General features: G+C 39.6%; 1 protein-coding gene across 3 annotated transcripts in view; it reads right to left on the bottom strand.

Annotated features, from left to right (window-relative positions):
* smarcal1 (SWI/SNF related, matrix associated, actin dependent regulator of chromatin, subfamily a-like 1) overlaps window positions 1-20,696 on the bottom strand; it is a 93,998-nt gene that overhangs the window by 7,127 nt on the left and 66,175 nt on the right. For 2 of the 3 annotated variants that reach the window (XM_060930335.1, XM_060930337.1), the window contains exons 12-14: window positions 4,980-5,050; window positions 4,670-4,772; window positions 4,187-4,369 (exon numbers count right to left, since the gene is read on the bottom strand). In XM_060930335.1, the coding sequence (XP_060786318.1) occupies window positions 4,187-4,369; window positions 4,670-4,772; window positions 4,980-5,050 (357 nt within the window). Of the gene's footprint in view, window positions 1-1,617; window positions 2,125-4,186; window positions 4,370-4,669; window positions 4,773-4,979; window positions 5,051-20,696 lie in introns of those variants that run through there. The other variant, XM_060930336.1, reaches the window with a different exon arrangement.

The following is a 20,696-nucleotide window of genomic DNA, read 5'->3' as shown; positions in this document are numbered from 1 at the left end:
TTAGATCAAAGAATATTCATGTGTTAGAATGGCCCAGTCAAAGTCCAGACCTAAATCCCATTGAGCATCTGTGGCAAGACTTGAAAATTGCTGTTCACAGACGCTCTCCATCCGATCTGGCTGAGCTTGAGCTATTTTGCAAAGAAGAATGGGCAAAATTTTCAGTGTCTAGATGTGCAAAGCTGGTAGAGACATACCACAAAAGACTTGCAGCTGTAATTGCAGCAAAAGGTGGCTCTACAAAGTATTGACGCAGGGGGGCTGAATACTAATGCACATCACATTTTTCAGATTTTTATTTGTTTAAAGTTCTGAAGACCATTTATCATTTTCGTTTCACTTCACAATTATGTGCTACTCTGTGTTGGTCTATCACATAAAATCTCAATAAAAAACTGTGGTTGTAAGGTGGAAAAATGTGAAAAAGTTCAAGGGGTATGAATACTTTTGCAAGGCACTGTACAGCTACATCATCAGGTGTATAATTCAGTCCAACACTGATGCTGCATGCAGTCTAATGCATGATGAAAAGCATTTTTAACTAAGGCCGGGGGGGGGACAAAAAAAATCTTTGTGAGCACGTGTCCCAACACATGGGAGTACATTCTGGACTTGGAAAACAACTAGAAGTTTAAAAAAAAAAAAAGGCCATATTCAGACTGGGTTACTTTTACATAATGAGGTGGTGTAATGTTATCATAATTACCAGTGTACACTGGCATCTAACCACACGCTCAACCCCGAGTCCAACAGAAAGTGGATAGAATGAAGGTCAAAACAATTCCTTTGAATTAATATGAGAAGTATGGAGTCCACATGGACCTTTGGTATCATCACCAGCGTATGCTCATGTCATAATAAGCAATTCATGACCTCAGTATTATTTAACAATTATTCACTGAAGGCGAAGTGAATAATAAGCGAGACGAAATTGAGGTCATTATTAACTACGTATTAACTAGGTGTGAGGTCTTTACGGGAAAATATCAGACCGGGGTCTTTTTGTAAAGACCGAGGTCTGATATTTTCCTGTAAAGACCACGCAAGTGAGGTTAATAAGGAGTTTATGATACGGCTTTTTTATTTATAAGGCTAAAATCGACAGTGATTATAATGAGGCATGACGCTGCTTTCAGTCATGCATGCAGAATAAACGGCTAGCGGTTTCAAAACTGAATTTCTGTTAGCGGTTTCTGAATGCTCTAACATTGCTCATTTCTTGAATAACTCCGGGACTCGTTTGTCCTTCAACCTTTTTCTTTTTGCAACATTGAAAGCCGGCGCCTTGGAAAGAAAGTCCGTAATCACCCATGGGCATTACAGGAAAATTCTGCCTGCCAAGGAACCAATCAGAGCACATGATTTTACCAGAAGTAGCTGGTGCCATATAATAAATCACCAATATTCACTGAGCCTGAGGCAGACCATTATTTTAGTATAAAAACACAGGTGATTATTTCACAAAAATCATATTTTAAAAAATTACTTATTTCAACCTTCAAAAGCAGCATGCGAATGCAATAAAAAGTGCGGCGCAGACTTGTCACTTATCTATGCCGACTCTCATAAAATACTTTGTTTTGAAATCGATAAAATAAAAAAATAAAAAAATCACAACTCCTCCTTACCTTTAAATAATTTTCGGCCAAACTTCGTAGCATCTTTAGTGCTTTTAGGAACGGCATTTTCTTTCATAATTTGGAATTCTTCCTCACTTACGGTGATGAAGTGATTTTGCAGAGTCGCTCGAGGTGATTATCGAGAAACAGTCAGAATCTCTCAACCAATCAACACGTGTGATTTTCTACAAAATCACCTGCGTATTTATACTAAAAAGCATTCAATCCTAACCCAGATATGACTTTTTATTCTATCCACATTCACTGGATATGAGCAGTTGCACACACTGACTGCCTACACTAATACGAGGCTATCGGCTCATACACTGAGTAGAGACAAACAAAATGGTGGCGCAAATCAAGTCAGATATATCAAGTATTTAAAAGAAACAGAAATGGCTAAAAGAATATAGTTTGTCCTCCCCGAATAGCTCCTGTTCCACACTCCAGCCCAGTCGGTGGCAGTAATGCACCTTTAAGTTGGTTTGCCAACCACCAAAAAACCCTAAAGAAGAAGAAAATAATAGCAGATGATGTTTGAAACCAATCGAGGACAAAATTAAAAACTACTCGAACCCCCCCCCAAAAAAAAAAAAAATCAACAAAATATGGAATAAAAGTATTTGATGGTAAGAACTTTTTTCCCCCAAGAATTATCACATTTTTCACAAATTGCTCCCGTCATTTCGCTGGTTTGTTGACAATCTAAGCAGAAATTATTTTGTTGGACGTTTTGTAGAAAAAAAAGTTTGTATTTATTGACTTTGCAAAAAATAAAAATGCTCCAGTTCTCAAAATCCAGTGAATCTGGATAGAATAAAACAGTTATTCCACTCAATCTGGTCATACATGGCTTATAGCCAACACGGTGCTACGCGCCTCGTCGGCTATCAGCTCATGTACAACTCGATTTCTAAGGTTTTGCATTCATACAAAAGATCTACTGTCCTTTGCGAATCATAATTACTACAGACATGTGTGATGAACATTACCCAACAGCTACATCACCACATGTTTAACCCTGACAATTTCATGCCAAGTTACACTACCGTTCAAAAGTTTGGGGTCACTTTGAAATGTCCTTATTTTTGAAAGAAAAGCACTGTTCTTTTCAATGAAGATCACTTTAAACTAATCAGAAATCCACTCTATACATTGCTAATGTGGTAAATGACTATTCTAGCTGCAAATGTCTGGTTTTTGGTGCAATATCTCCATAGGTGTATAGAGGCCCATTTCCAGCAACCATCACTCCAGTGTTGGGCAATTCCATGTAAATGTCAACCTCACCATGCAAAAATAAAGCAGCATGTAATACATCAAAACCACTCCCAGAGATCTCACCTAGGCCTGTATTTTACAGATGTGAACAAGCTGAACCAATTTGTAACCAACCTAATGTGTCACTGTCAGTCTTTCTTTCTTATAATGTAAAACCCAAGCTAAAATCAACTTTGATCATGTACAATTCTATATTATTGCCACAAGCCACAGAAATGTATGCTAAAATCCACAAAACAGCAAAACAATAGCCATCCTAAATATTATTTAAGAAATTTGATAGTTTTAGCTGATATTTAGAGAGTTTTTCAAAGGGTTATGGTGGTTAAATTGCTGATTTTCTAAACATACGCCATGTCTATTTCAGACGCGTCACATCCATAACGGAATTTCGTCACATCCATAACGCTGACTTTTCCTTCCGAAACTCTGCATGAAATACAAAATATTTTAAACAAAGATTTTTTAATATTCACCTTGGACCCCTCTATCAAATGGATATCTCCATTTCGACATTAGGTTTACAATTTCACAGAGTTTGATAAAAATGTACAGTCACCCAAGAAAAGTGATACTTTTTCTGTCACATCCATAACGCATCTTTTATTGGCATTTTCTGGCATGCCCTAGATGTACTATGGGAATTGTTCTTGTTCTATCACTTCTCCAGTATGGTACAGCCTTAAAATATGCAACACCTGTTTAAATACTGGGAGACAATAAAACATGCACTGGGTCATTTGTTGCCATTTTGAGTTCAAGTGTCACGTCCATAACGCTGGAATTGTTCTGTTCTAATGGTACAATGTGTTTGCTCATTGCCTCAGAAGGCTAATGGATGATTAGAAAACCCTTGTACAATCATGTTAGCACAGCTGAAAACAGTTGAGCTCTTTAGAGAAGCTATAAAACTGACCTTCCTTTGAGCAGATTGAGTTTCTGGAGCATCACATTTGTGGGGTCGATTAAATGCTCAAAATGGCCAGAAAAATGTCTTGACTATATTTTCTATTCATTTTACAACTTATGGTGGTAAATAAAAGTGTGACTTTTCATGGAAAACACAAAATTGTCCGGGTGACCCCAAACTTTTGAACGGTAGTGCACATCTCTAGTCCTGTAGACTATCTTAAAGGAGTCGCTCCCACTGTGTTTAAACAGAAGGCATTTCCCACCATTACGTCGACGTCACAAAGCCTGTTGGATGACTCGCAAAACGCCAAGAGTCTGACTGAATAAAAACCTTCATTCACAGACTCCCATCCTCACAGAAAGAACACACTAACCCCTGGGTTCCAGAAGAGTTCTGCGAACACGACGAGGTCGGCAGCGTGCAGCGTGAGACCCATATTGGCAGCTGTGATGGAGAGCACAGCCACACAGCTCTGCTCTGAGAACTGGAACTTCTCACAGAGCTGCTGGCGCTCGGCTGAGGGCGTCGACCCATCGATACGGATATGACCGATTCCCTGTGGTGTGGAAGAGAAGACGAAAACTTTAACAACAGGCGGCCATCTTTACAGCCAATATACATTCCAAGAGATATTTTAGATCATCAGAGCAAAACTAAATTAAATATTTGGCCACACTGTGTCCGAAATGTCAGTTACTTGAAATGAATTACTTGTTGACTCTTACGATAGTGCTTAAACCAGATGGGTGAATTTTACAAAATTGAGTGTCAGGTCAAAGTCGCTTCCCCGCCATCTCACTTTCTGAAGCCTCTTTCTTTGGATTTGCTGAATGAGTGCCGGAAGATCCTTTCGTACCTTATCGGAAAGCTCTTTAGTTATGCTGTTGATGACCCGTTTGTGATGCGCAAACACCAGAAACTTCTCTCGTCCGCACTCCAGCATGTCTAAAATGTACTCCCTAATGGACAAAAAAAATAAGCAGGTGTACAATTAAGGCATCTCATTAAGTCTGTAAACAAAAATGATTAAACGTGACCAAAAGTGAAAGCCCGGCATTTCACAACAACGTTCAGGATGTGTGCAGTGCATCAGCGAGTCTAGCTTCTGTTGGAGCGAGTCTGAATAGAACGATGATAAACATGGGAATGCACATGACAAAACTCACAGGATGGCTCGGATCTTGGCCTCTGCTGTGTGGCTGAAGAAGACCAGTAGAGCCTCCTTTTCTTGCTGCTTCTGCAGAAACAAAGAAATAAAGTCCTGATCCACTTACAGGATGCATTACATTTAGCACATGGATTAAAGCAAAAAAATATATATATATTTGACTGAAAATTTACGGGGGGGGGGGGGGGGTTATGGGTGGATTTCGATGAAATTCTACGGGGGGGGGGGTTTATGGGTGGATTTCGATGAAATTCTGAGAATGATTAACTTAGAACTGATAACTTTATCAATTAATTAACGGATTAATACACTAAGTAACTTTAAAAACGCACATTGATAAAACTTGCTGAATTCGTGCTGAGTTTCTCTCAAGAAGAAAAGAAATATATCACAATGGAAAAATAACTTCGTTCCGCCCGAATAAGTTCCAAATCTGTGCTCAAATCAGAATTTAAGGGAGTTGTACTCAATAACGTACAATATGACTCGGGTAGTCAATGACATGGACAGGCTTTAATTTTCAAACAAATTTTGCATACACTGTACACACACAATCTTGCCTATAAATACCCGGGGGAAATGATGGGAAAATTGTCATTATTGAAGATGCCACGCCTAAGCCAAAATCAACGTGAACAGGCCATCGGGATGTTGCGTGCCGGAAGTACACAGACAGAGGTCGCCCGGCACTTCGGTTTCGGTGTTCATCATTCGACCATTTCCCGTTTGAGTCAGCGTTACAGACAGACAGGGAGCACCAGGGATCGTCCACGCCCTGGTCAGCCTCGAGTCACGACGCCAGTTCAGGATCAGCACATCAGGCTAGCTCACCTCCGTGACAGATTCCTGACACCCTCAGTCACTGCTGCTGAGACCCCTGGACGACACAGACCCAGAATCTCCAGCATGGCGGTCCGAACATGGACCAACTGTCACTTTGAATTTTTTTATTGTGAATTAATTCTTGAGTTTGACAATAAATGTCCTTTATCGATGTTTCAAGATGTGTGTGCATTACATACAATATCATAAATTTCAAATATATGCATGGATCTAAAGTGATATCGTGTTGAATTCCATTGTGCGTTTTTAAAGTTACTTAGTATATATTCAATTTATTGCACTTTCTATTGCTTCCATATATTATTTTTTTGTGGCAAACCACACAAATGCAAGCGCCTGGAATGTTTAGTTTTTTGCACAATGAACTAAATGGCTTTCCGTTTTCACCTATTTCGTACAGCCAAGCCCACCTCCACTTGTTTTTTTTTTTGTAATTTATGTAATTTAACTTAGTAGGCTATGATTATTATTTAACCGTAGTCTTCTAGACATTTTGACTGTTTGGGGCATTGAACGCTGGTGTATGATTTTTAGGGAATAAAGTTTAGCGAATGTCGGAACATCATTGCGCTCGCAGCCTCCAACTCCTCAAACGTCCTTTAAATTGTGATATAACGTAGGCTATAAGGCACGGTTCTAACATACCTTACACATTGGCCTAACGAAAATAATAATTGTTGGGGCGTCTGCTGATTTGTTAGCTATAAATTTAGGTCTAATTACTTCTGACAGTCTGCAAGCATTGCACCGTCGGGTCTGCAAGTCTGGCTGAAGCAGAGGAGCGGGCTTTCCGGGGTTTATTTTTTCGTTTTTTTTTTTTTTTACATGCTCTATTTCTATATGTCCAGGTTTGAACCAAGTCATTTTGGCAAGATTTAATTTAATACAAAACAGAAATGGTCAGACACAAGCACGCCAAGCACATGGGAATGTATTTTACCAATTTTGACAGCGCATGTTTTTTTAATGCCGCACCGTAGACAGCGAACGTTTAAACATGATCAAACATAGGAAATGAACGACACAAAGCATGGCTCAAAAACAAAAAAAGTTAAATAAACCCTCCTGATAGTTGATGGTGTTGCAACACATCAGTGTTATAACCCGATCTCTACCCAACCACCTGTCATTTTAATTCTCCTCGGATCAGCACCGACCTCACATTTGGCCTTGGGAGAGTTCAGTTGACGGAAATCCGTCACACGACGGAAAACTTTAATCCATGATTTAGCAGACGCTGTTATCCAGAGCGACGAGTGCAAATCAGGTCCACAAAGTGCTGAACTTCAAGACAAGAAAGTTCTTGCGCCAACTGAACAAGTGACGTCAAAGCAAAATAGAAATCCGGATGTCGGCAATGTTGGTGGATATACAAATGCGGGCTCAAGCGACATTCTGTACAAAACAGTCGCACATGTGCATGTGCATGTTTTTCCACTGCTTTAAGCGTTCTTTTAGCGATGCCATATCTTTGTGCTGTATATGGTTGTGGTCACAACAGTACTTGTGACCGTGGCATGTTCCGATATTTTAGAATTCTGTCTGTGATTCAGAAAGAGGGCGAGGAAACTGAGGCTTAGTACGGAGAGGAGACGAGGGGATCAGGACATTTCGTCCAATGCCTTTTTCATACGCACTATTATTTTATATTTCAAGTATTGGGCAATTCCATGTAAATGTCAACCTCACCATGCAAAAATAAAGCAACATGTAATACATCAAAACCACTCCCAGAGATCTCACCTAGGCCTGTATTTTACAGATGTGAATAAGTTGAACCAATTTGTAACCAACCTAATATGTCACTGTCAGTCTTTCTTTCTTATAATGTAAACCCCAAGCTAAAATCAACTTTGATCATGTACAATTCTATATTATTGCCACAAGCCACAGAAATGTATGCTAAAATCCACAAAACAGCAAAACAATAGCCATCCTAAATATTATTTAAGAACTTTGATAGTTTTAGCTGATATTTAGAGAGTTTTTCAAAGGGTTATGGTGGTTAAATTGCTGATTTTCTAAACATATGCCATGTCTATTTCAGACGCGTCACATCCATAACGCTGACTTTTCCTTCCGAAACTCTGCATGAAATACAAAATATTTTAAACAAAGATTTTTTTAATATTCACCTTGGACCCCTCTATCAAATGGATATCTCCATTTCGACATTAGGTTTACGATTTCACAGAGTTTGATAAAAATGTACAGTCACCCAAGAAAAGTGATACTTTTTCTGTCACATCCATAACGCATCTTTTATTGGCGTTTTCTGGCATGCCCTAGATGTACTATGGGAATTGTTCTTGTTCTATCACTTCTCCAGTATGGTACAGCCTTAAAATATGCAACACCTGTTTAAATACTGGGGGACAATAAAACATGCACTGGGTCATTTGTTGCCATTTTGAGTTCAAGTGTCACGTCCATAACGCTGGAATTGCTCTATTCCAGCGTTATAGTCATGTTGTTGTCTGCTGTTGCCCAAATGAGGATGGGTTCCCTTTTAAGTCTGGTTCCTCTCGAGGTTTCTTCCTCATGTCATCTGAGGGAGTTTTCCTTGCCACCATCACCACAGGCTTGCTCATTGGGGATAGATTAGGGATAAAATTAGCTCATGTTTTAATTCATTCAAATTCTGTAAAGCTGCTTTGCGACAATGTCTTTTGTTAAAAGCGCTTTACAAATAGACTTGATTTGACTTGTTCACGAACAAAGCTTCTGCGAGAGCGCTGTTCTGTGCCAAAAGATTTAATATGATCCAGCCGGCTTTAAAAATTAATAACTCAGCCAGGGGAGCTCAGAGCGAAGGCAAATTTTACAGGCACCTCCCTCTAAGCATCCCCTTTTGGAAGAGCATGGTCTCGGGTCGGTAGGACTGCGCCTCAGCTTGGGATTCGCAAACGAAGCTCCCACGAGAGCGCTGCTCTACATATGAAGATTTAATATGATCCAGCCGGAAACAGACATGCAAGCGAGCAGCCTGCATGGGACAAGGGAGTTAAACTCATCCCAAGGTCAGCAAGTGGCACGGGCCGACATGGTTACCCCCCCTTCCCCCAGTACGCTCTTTAGTGTCGAAGCTGCTTCGGTCAAATTCCATTGAGAATTCTTCCTTTTTCCAAACAAATACTGGAAATATAAAATAATTTACAGTGCGTATGAAAAAGGCTTTGGACAAAATCACCTGTATTCGTGCTCAATGGTCAGTAGAAGCGTTTTATCTTCAGAAAAGTCTGACTTTTTAAAATAATAGGAGTCAGAATCATACATACATGGGTGCAAGTATAAAATTTTCAAAAACCTGAAAAGTCTGACAAGGTCAGACGTGCATGGCGCAGCCATGTGGGGGGGTTACAAAGGGGGGTGAGCCCCCCTTAGGGCTCGAAAAAAATTTTAATTACAAGTTAAAATGGTTCTCTCTCTCATGCAAACATCTATAATATTAATAGTAGTGCTGTCAAGCGATTAAAATATTTAATCGCGATTAATGTCGCGACTGTCATAGTTAACTCGCGATTAATCGCAATTTAATCGCACATTTTTGTCACAGGCGGCACGGTGGTGTAGTGGTCAGCGCTGTCGCCTCACAGCAAGAAGGTCCTGGGTTCGAGCCCCGGGGCCGGCGAGGGCCTTTCTGTGTGGAGTTTGCATGTTCTCCCCGTGTCCGCGTGGGTTTCCTCCGGGTGCTCCGGTTTCCCCCACAGTCCAAAGACATGCAGGTTAGGTTAACTGGTGAATCTAAATTGACCGTAGGTGTGAATGTGAGTGTGAATGGTTGTCTGTGTCTATGTGTCAGCCCTGTGATGACCTGGTGACTTGTCCAGGGTGTACCCCGCCTTTCACCCGTAGTCAGCTGGGATAGGCTCCAGCTTGCCTGCGACCCTGTAGAAGGATAAAGCGGCTAGAGATAATGAGATGAGATGAGATGAGATTTTTGTCACATGAAAAACCATTGTAATTCTCTTATCAGCATAAAAAAGTGAATGGGCTTGCTTTGTACCCATGTATTTTTTTAATGCAAAGCATAACACGTCTTGACACAGCCACTGCAAAGTGAAACCTAAGCCAAGCACCGGTGCTAGCAAAAGAACCAGGAGTGAAGTGATCTACTGCTTGAGTTAGTCTACAACTCACAGTGACGGTAGGCTTGACATGCTTGATTATAATATAAAGTACACTATTATATTAACTTTAAGTTGTTCGTTGATAAATATTGCATTGAATCTGATCTTTACTGTTTCAGCTCACTTAACACATTTTGTACTTTTATACTTTCTGCCTGTTGATGCGTCGCGCTGTCCAATCAGAGGCGGCCAAATTTGCATATTACAGGAAGGATTTCTGGGATAGCATGGAGTTTACAGTTCAGAGGGATCTGGCTTCTTTAGACGCTGTCTTCTTAAAACTGAATAAATATTTAAAAAGAGCCAAATGAGCCAGTCTTTTGAACGGCTCTTTTCAAAGAACGGATCACAAAGATGCGGATCCCATCAAAGAGCCATAAATCCCATCTCTACTAGCGCGCCCTGCCCGCGCTGATTCTTTGGGGGGAGGAGGGCAGAGGACTCTGGCTGTGCGGGGCGTGGCATTACAGTCTAGCGCCTATCGGTTTTCTAAGCAAAGTCTCTGTTCTAAGTTCCTGGCAGTTTCAAAAGCTTATGAAAAACCTACATCATGTCACAGAGCGTTAATCTCGCGATAAAAAATTATCGCCGTTAAAATTGAGTCAAGTTAACGCGTTAATAACGCGACATTTTTGACAGCACTAATTAATAGTTATATGATTTGCATATTTACATCAAATGTTTAATACATTTCATCAATTCATCTGAAATAATATTTCAAGTACAATATTTCAAAACATCTAGCAACTACTAATTTAAATGTTGAAACAACCATTTTTAATATGCTTTTGCTGTGACACCTTTTTTACAATATCAGGGGCAAAGACAGGTTTTTAATTTGAGCACCATGGCGAGCCAAAAAATTATTGTTTTTTTTTTTACTATTTTCGCATGTAGCGTGCCAAAAATTGACGCATCATTTTTAGTAATTTTTTTTAAACCAATTATAAATATATCGAGCAATAAAAATAATATAAATTACATAATCATGTGCAAGTATAAAGTAGTGCTGTATCTAAAAAGTCAAAAGTTTTCTCCAACATTCTGAATAAATAAAAAAAGATAAAAATATTTTGTAAGCCTAATTATGATCACAGCATCTATTTGGGTGCACATCTATTTCAATTCAACTTCCAATATAATTTGGTATAAATTAATTTGGGCATAAATGGGATATTACTTAAGCCTCGGTCACAACCGGCCGTACGTGCTCCTATGGCCGGTCTACGTGCAAAAAACGCAAGAAACGCACGGAGGGCGCGCGTGTGACGTGCTGATTTTCGAGCCGTAGGCCGGCCGCAGAGGTTCTTTGTCATGTCAAACAAACTCTACAGGCGCTTACGTTTTTTTCAGGTTGCAAGACAAACTTACGGCCAACGTGCGTCTTTCTCCACGAACAAAAAAAAAAAACGCAGCGATTCGGGAAACGCCAAAAATCGCACAGCCAAAAAATCATATGTCCGGTTGTGACCGAGGCTATAAAAGGCTCACATAAAATATGCAATAAAAATCCATAGTGTACCTGGCAACTGTAAGGCAGCTGTGGCAGACGACAAGCCAATGACCTCGACCTTGTCAACAATATCGTCTGATGTCTTCTGACTGTTCTGTCGTGTGATAAACCTCCCCATTCCCCCGCCTGGAGACTTAATAATGCCATCGATTGTGTGTTTTCCATGAATATATGAACTGCTGTTCTTATGTGATTCACCAGTTGTCTAAGGTCTACCACGACCCGGCATGACGACCACTTGTCAATCTATACCATCAACAGTATCACAAACCGACAGCCACGTGTTATCATGAAGCGTTGAGAATTTCACAACATTCAGATGTCGGAGACTCGGACACGGTTTACGGTAATCGCTAGCCGCATTTCATATTCACTTCATGTTATGAAGCGACTGAACAACAAATTGAAATATATATGCCAAAAAATGACATTTAACAATAATTTAAAAATATTTTGGGTTCTCCACCCTTATGAAACAGGATTTTTTCTTCTAATTTGGGTGATTTTCGTATGTTCTATTTTGGGCCTTTTGACAAGTCCGTAATTTGGGCGCCGTTATATGGGATGTAATTGGGGCTGCATTTGCCCTTGAATATATACACAGCTTGAGTTAAAATAAAGGGGCCACATGTCTTGATGTCCTCAGAAACTCCTGGATTTTAGCAAATAAGATTCAGCTTTTTCCACATACAAAAATATCTATATTTTATAATCCATTACTGACTACAAATGAGTTTTCAACCCAACAACCACATTAGGACCCCCTTGAAAATGAGATGCCACATCTCAAGGGGTTATCCTCAAATAAATAAATAAATTAGAAAAGATGATTTAAAAAAGCCAACAAACTTATTTCAAGACCTACCTTACTTTTATTTAATAATTGAAAGGTAATCAAATGTAAAAAAAAAAACCACATAAAAAAGTTTATAAAAGCAGATACTTGTGATGAAATAATTTCAATTCTAGAAGAAAGCACACTGTATTTACACATCACACACTATCAGACGACAATTTAAATCACCAATAAATGTTTTGAATTCACTTATTACTACATAGCACAAAAATCAGAAAAGTGCACGGCCAAAATCATTAATTTCAAAATTATTGTATTGGAGCCTTCCGATAAAAACTTCATTTTGACATATTTTGATCAGCAACCAGAGGCAAAGCACGTGGATCTGTCGCAAGGGAGGGAAGCGAAATAAGGCTTATTATAAAAGCTGAAGTTTCACTGGACGGCAGTTAACAGTGAGCCAATCAAAAGCACCGTTCCAACTTGCACCAAAAGAAACAGCGACTCATGGGAATAGCTGTGTTGATTTGGTCAAACAATGTGCTACGTGCGTGAAACATATCACACATGTACAACACCATGAAACAATGGGCTAGTCAGGACTGCTCGTCTGTGAGCGGCGTATAAATATAATTATATTTATAATTATATAAAAGTCTGCGTAACCAGGTGGTTAAACAGCTTAGAATGTCCAAATCAAATTACTACATCCATGTTTTATCAGAGGCCAAAGGGAATGGCAAGCTTATCTGGAAGCAACTAAATAGTTTATTAAATCCAGAGGGTAACAACACCCAAAATCAATTTAAACTCAAACTTGGAGAAAATGTCATTTCTGATAGTACACAAGTCTCAAACGAATTTAATAATTTCTTTATAGAATCTGTCAAGAACCTTGCCTCAGGTTTCCCCTGTAAGAATAATGCCGTCCAAACAGCATTAATCGATGACCAAGAGAATTCATTTCACCTTAAAGAGGTCAGTCATACTGCTGTTTTAAAAGCTATAAATGACCTAAACACCACATATTCAAAAGACATCTATAATTTAGACACAGCTTTTCTCAAGAAATACAGCAGCATCCTAGTCCAACCCCTCACCCATCTCATTAATATCTCTATTAAAACTGGACAATTCCCAGATGGGTGGAAAACTGCTCAAGTAATACCACTCTTTAAATCTGGAGATGCTGGAATTATATCTAATTATAGACCCATTAGTCTTCTTCCAGTTTTTTCTAAAGTCCTGGAGAAGATTGTTTCAGAACAACTAATGCGCTACCTTGAGTCAAATCACTATTTGCATCCTTTGCAATTCGGATTCAGATGTAACTACTCTACAGAATCCGCCACTTGTTATTTAATTGAAAAAATAAAACAATCACTTGACAAAGGGCATGTGGTCGGTGCAGTATTCCTAGATTTAAAAAAAGCGTTTGATACAGTCAATCACAATATTTTAATTTCAAAACTAATTAAGTTCAATTTCTCTAAAAAGTCATTGTCTTGGTTTGAGTCATACTTAAAGGGCCGGGAGCAATGTGTTACTATTAATGATGTGAGTTCTAATTTTCTTAAAATTGAAACGGGGATCCCTCAAGGTACTGTCTTAGGGCCTATACTGTTCAGTCTTTATATCAATGACTTACCAGATGTGTGCCCAGATATAGGTCTACAGATGTATGCAGATGATACAGTGGTATATGCATCTGGTAAGACCTGTATTCTTGTGGCTGAGAAACTAAATACTACCTTGCATAAAATAGCATTTTGGCTGGCTTCATCCTGTTTAACCCTAAACATTAAAAAGACAAACTTTGTGTGTTTCTCTATAAAGAAACAACCAATAAACACCCTGGATATAAGAATTAACGGTGAGCCCATTGAGCAAGTCCCCGAAGTGAAATATCTGGGTATAATCATGGATTATCAGTTGAACTTTAAAAGTCATGTAAAGAAAATGTGTAAAACCATTAAGGCAAATCTAGGATGTTTTAAGATGATAAGAAATTGCTTAACTCTAAATTGTGCCTTTGTTTTTATGAATTCTATGATTTTCTCACATATATCTTACGGTTTGACCACATGGTCTCAGGCTCACCAGACAACAATAAAATGCATAGAATGCCTCTATAACCAAACCCTCAAAGTCTTAGACAAGAAAAGAATAAGGCATCATCATTGCCAAATTTTAAACAAATATAAGATTCTCAGTTTTACTAATTTTATTTTATTATACACAGTTAAATTGGTTTTTAAATGCCTCAATAATACTGCTCCTCAACTGCTCTGTGAGTCAATAACAAGACTGCAAAGTGGTACTAGATCCACCACCCGAGCAACGTCAAAAGGCAATTGCACTGTTCCATTCCGTAGAACTTCATTTGCACAAACCTCTTTTTTAATAAAAGGAACACAATTATGGAATTCTCTACCAGACAGTTTAAAATCCATAGCTACACTTCTCCCTTTCAAAAAAACAAACAAAACAATGGCTAGTTCAACAGCAATTCTGCTCTCATATTTAGTTTGAATCACTAGTTTAGATACTTAGCTTGCTATTTCTTTTTATTTTTACTATTGCTATTGTTATTTTTAATTTTTATGACCATTATTTCTTATTTTATTTTATTTTATTTTTATGTATATATATTTTTTTTTTCATAGATTTTAAATATTCATTTTCTCTCTTTGTTTTGTTTAATTAAAAGCCCAACTAGGGACAAGTGTTGTGAATTAGCTTTGGCTACAAATACTGTGATGCATACATCAGATAACTGTTCCAGATATCTATGTTTTTGTATCTGTCCCTATTCAAAAATAAACAATACAATACAATACAAATTGAATGAGGTTTGTGGCGAAGACGAGATGAAAAGATTTGTCTCGTACAGAGACTGTACCACGGTAACCCGGTAATACACTGAGAGCAGGGCTCTACACTAACTTTTTTTTTTTTTCAGGAGCACATGTGTTCCTAAGTTAAAAATTTTAGGAGCACAGGGAAAAAAAAAAAAAAATGGGGGCACAAGCACAAGTAGGTTTTCATTTTAAAGGTTTATTGCAGCGCAAACCTTAGACACACCAACACATAAAACGCAAAATTCAATTGAGAATGAATGAATGAATGAACGAACAAACAAATGAATAACGAACAACTGAATGAATGAACAAACAGTAGCTAAACAGAGAGCAGAGCTTAGCAGAGCTAACAACATCATCAAGGACAGCTCCCACCCTGGCTCCGAGTTCTTTGACTTGCTGCCCTCAGGCAGGCGTTACAGGTGCATCAAAGCAAGGACCAACAGACTCAAAAACAGTTTTTTTTCCCACAGGCCATAACCACTTTGAACAATTAGCCTTTTTCACATTACATCACTTGCAGGGGAACTCGTATCCATTTTCAGACTTTTGAATGGAAGAAGAAGAGGTATACGGCGGCAACATATGTTAACAAAACTGTGTCATTCACAGATAAGATTGATAATATTGCGCATTGTTGTTTATCATTATGTATTGTTAGTGACCATTCCAGTCACCTATCTGCCTTGTTTTGGAAAGGAAGTTTACTGACTTTCTATGGTTGCTACTTGTTAGCCAGCAGATTAGCATGCCGCCTCTTCTTCCATTCAAAAGGCTGAAAACGGATGTGAGGTTCTTCTGCAAGTGACGCAATGTGAAAAAGGCTAATTACATGCACTGACTGATGCCACTTCTGGCAGGTGCAACAATGCACCAACAAGGACCTAAAAGGACAATATTCTCACACTTACCTGATACAGTGCAATACTTATTACAGTGCAACTTCACAGAGCAATTTTTTAGTTTTTATAGCTTTTGTATATTTTATATTTATATTTCTACACTTTTACATCCATACCCAATACAATGCAATACCAAATACAGTGCAATATCCTGAGTTTTGTAGCTGAACTGAGTTTCTATAACTAATGTGCAATTAATGTCTGCAACTCAACACGCCCAGTTGTATATATATTCTTTGCTTTTCTGCTGTGTTGTGACATGCACCATTTGTATATACTGTATATTATTTGTTTTTCTGCTGTGTTGCATGTTCCCATCTAAATGTTTGCACTGGGGTGTGTGCTTTCCATCTCATTATATAATTTTCCCGCACCTTCTCCCATCATTCTAGCTTTCTTCACTACACTTTCTTCCTCGTCCGTTCTTTTATTCTTGTTTCCACCATCATTGCTTTTAAAAAAACGCCGTTATTCTCTGCATAGCGAATATATTTCTCAGCTCGGTCCGAACCAGCTCACAGTTATCTCTCAGTTGAATGAGCTGATGAATCCCTAAAAAGCACTTTTCCCACCTAATGCCACACCCACAACATACAACCATGGGAAAGAGGGGCAATCACAAAGATGAGTAGAAAACGGGAAAAGTTACGGGGGATATTTATTGTGATGATAGGCTATTGTAGCGTCAGCACAAAAGCACCAGACTCAACTTTAACTGAAAGTGTTATTCAGTAGCCTAAACTTATTCAAGCTACAGACCGGGAAGAATAAAAATGCTGAAATCTCATGTCCCGGTAAAACACACTAGCATAGCATGGCAGAACAGCAAAAAAATGTAACTTTTTCCACTCCCCCCCCCCGGCTACCGTGGGAACCACCGCAGTGCAAGACAGAGGCAACGCACGCAACTACAGACAGGGAGCAAGGCGCAGGCAGAACACACACACACACACACACACACACACACACACACACACACACACACACAACACTGAACACACACACTTACAACAATACAGGCCATTACTTGTTACACTGCCATGAAGCTACAAGCCTGTGTCTCTGAGAGCGAGCAGCCCCTCCCCCACCGGCGTGCTGAGCGCAGAGAGGCACACAGAAAGTGAAGGATTTTCTCAGAGCGCTCCCTCCAAACAATGGGGATTTACACGAAAACGGAAGGAGATATTCACAAAATTCTTTCACACTGAGCGCTACAAGGCTCTGATGAACACATTGATGTAATTTTCTTGTCTCTAGTGTAAAAAATATTAGGTAGGCTATCCAGCGCTGGATTTACATACTTTGCAGTTTAACGTTTGATACATTTTAGAATGTTAAACTCGTCGCGTCTGTGCTCAGTGCTTTCCTAAATTGTCGGCTGCAAGAAGCCCTCGCACGAATGCGCGGGTTTTTTTCGTCGTTCGCATGCCGAAAAATTCGCTCGCAAATGCGAGTGAAATGTGCGCACTGTAGAGCCCCGAGCTAACAGTGACCCAATCAAAAGCACCGTTCTAACTTGCACCAAAAGAAACGGCGACTCATGGGAATAGCTGTGTTGATTTGGTCAAACAATGTGCTACGTGTGTGAAACATATCATCACACATACATAACACCGTGAAACAACGGGCTAGTCAGGACCGCTCGTTGGTGAGCGGCGTATAAATTGACTGAGGTTCGTGGAGAAGACAAGATGAAAAGATTTGTCTCGTGCAGAGACTATCACGGTAACCCAGTAATACGCTGAGAGTGAGACAGTGAGAGGGCCACCCCTATACCCCCCCCCCCGAAAATCTCAACGGATTTACACGATTTGAATGGAAAAATGACTTTCAGAACCGAAAAAAAACGGAGCTTCCGGCAAATGCCGGAAAACTTGCACCCATGTACATATCCATCTTCTCTTTGTACTGAATCTTCACTCGACAGTTCAAATCGTGGTAATACTGAGAAAATTCAGCATTGTTTACAGACACGCCTTTCGCGGCTGCCATCCTGGTTGCTTTGTATATCGACCATCATGGCGGACACTCATGACGTAGCACATTTTGATCATGTGATTGCAAGTCATCTATACTTAGTGTAATATTCTGTTGAAGTATCAATACTCAAATAGTCAAGGAAACAAGCCAACCATATGAAGTTCAACTAAATAGAGAACTCAAACAGCTAACCCCACGCTAGACTGTACACAGCCGGGGTTGGTTTATAGACCAAAACACAGTTACACAGTGGGCAGGGAAGGAGGTGAGTCTTCAGTCTGCGTTTGAAGGTGGTCAGGGGGTCAGCAGTTCTGACCTCAACGGGAAGGTCGTTCCACCAACAGGGAGCCTGGACAGACAGCAGTCTTGAGCAGGCTGGGCAAGAGCGGAGAGGAGGAGGGGCCAGGCGATCAGTAGTAGCGGAGCATAGGAGTGGATCAGATTCTGGAGGTATGCTGGCCCTAACGCTTTGAGAACCTGGTAAGCTGGCACCAATGTCTGAAATTTGATATGAATTGCGATACGTAGCCCGTGCAGGTTGGCAAGCAGAGGGATGACGTGGGAAGAACGAGGGAGGTTGTAGACCAGACTGCAAATAATGCACACTTATTACGTACACTCGCTGGCCTACAACGTGTGTATCAGGAAAAAAAAATCTTGGGAAAACCTTCATATGGTAAAAATTTCCTAATATAGTTCCTCTGATAATGTTCTAATGTTCCATAACATGAACTTCTTTGAGATGTTTCCATCATGTGAGGTTATATGAACTGAAAAGCATTTTTTTCCTTTTGTACGTATCCCAGCCACAAGTCAGAGCATCTTCACGTCTGGCTACCACAAAAGTGAAAGACGAGAACTGATTTTGAAGACTACGAGCATTTAAAAGATTGCATGGACAGGACAGGAGCCTCATCGTCATCTCTTGATGAGCTTAAGCACTGCTCAGGTTCAAGATTCGCTATTCACAATGCCATTGCTAAAACAGTTGGTGGTTACATCTCGGAGTTTTGTTCTGGAGGCTTAATTTCCAATTTTTATAAGCATTCAAGCTTTAAAACATTATTGCCTGTTGGCATTTCTATGAAAAGAAAGGATGCACGCTTACCTAGCAAGCTACAAATCATCACATTGACTTTAAGCAGACTGACCATTTTTAGGTTGTTTGTTTGTTTGTTTGTTTTTGCATAGGCAAGGTTTTTAAATGAAATAAAACCATTTCTGTATTGTCTTGGTGAATGAATGAAGGTCATGGGCAGAAAAATCTGTCAATCATTTGATTACAGTGGTGCTTGAAAGTTTGTAAACCCTTTAGAATTTTCTATTGTTCTGTATAAATATGACCTAAAACATCAGATTTTCACACAAGTCCTAACAGTAGATAAAGAGAACCCAGTTAAACAAACAAGACAAAAATATACTTGGTCATTTATTTATTGAGGAAAATGATCCAAATATTACATATCTGTGAGTGGCAAAAGTATGTGAACCTTTGCTTTCAGTATCTGGTGTGACCCCCTTGTGCTGCAATAACTGCAGCTAAACGTTTCCAGTAACTGTTGATCAGTCCTGCACACCGGCTTGGAGGAATTTTAGCCCATTCCTCCATACAGAACAGCTTCAACTCTGGGATGCTGGTGGGTTTCCTCACATGAACTGCTCGCTTCAGGTCCTTCCACAACATTTCGATTGGATTAAGGTCAGGACTTTGACTTGGCCATTCCAAAACATTAACTTTATTCTTCTTTAACCATTCTTTGGTAGAACAACTTGTGTGCTTTGGGTTGTTGTCTTGCTGCATGACCCACCTTCTCTTGACATTCAGTTCATGGACAGATGTCCTGACATTTTCCTTTAGAATTCACTGGAATAATTCAGAATTCATTGTTCCATCAATGATGGCAAGCCATCATGGCCCAGATGCAGCAAAACAGGCCCAAACCATGACACTACCACCACCATGTTTCACAGATGGGATAAGGTTCTTATGCTGGAATGCAGTGTTTTCCTTTCTCCAAACAATGCTTTTCATTCCAACCAAAAAGTTCTATTTTGGTCTCATCTGTCCACAAAACATTTTTCCAATAGCCTTCTGGCTTGTCCACGTGATCTTTAGCAAACTGCAGACGAGCAGCAATGTTCTTTTTGGAGAGCAGTGGCTTTCTCCTTGCAACCCTGCCACGCACACCATTGCTGCTCAGTGTTCTGATGGTGGACTCACGAACATTAACATTAGCCAATGTGAGAGAGGCCTTCAGTTGCTTAGAAGTTACCCTGGGGTCCTTTGTGACCTCGCCGACTATTACACGCCTTGCTCTTGGAGTGATCTTTGTTGGTCGACCACTCCTGGGGAGGGTAACAATGTTCTTGAATTTCCTCCATTTGTACACAATCTGTCTGACTGTGGATTGATGAGAGTCCAAACTCTTTAGAGATGGTTTTGTAACCTTTTCCAGCCTGATGAGCATCAACAACGCTTTTTCTAAGGACGAAAAAAAAAAAAAAACACTTCTCAGAAATCTCCTTTGTTCATGCCATGATGCAGTTCCACAAAAATGTGTTGTGAAGATCAGACCTTGATAGATCCCTGTTCTTTAAATAAAACAGGGTGCCCACTCACACCTGATTGTCATCCCATTGATTGAAAACACCTGACTCTAATTTCACCTTCAAATTAACTGCTAATCCTA

Source organism: Neoarius graeffei, chromosome 9 (assembly GCF_027579695.1).
Source record: "Neoarius graeffei isolate fNeoGra1 chromosome 9, fNeoGra1.pri, whole genome shotgun sequence".
Classification (NCBI taxonomy): domain Eukaryota; kingdom Metazoa; phylum Chordata; class Actinopteri; order Siluriformes; family Ariidae; genus Neoarius; species Neoarius graeffei.
The sequence above is the reverse complement of the archived record's forward strand: the minus strand, read 5'-3'. Positions and strand labels throughout refer to the sequence as shown.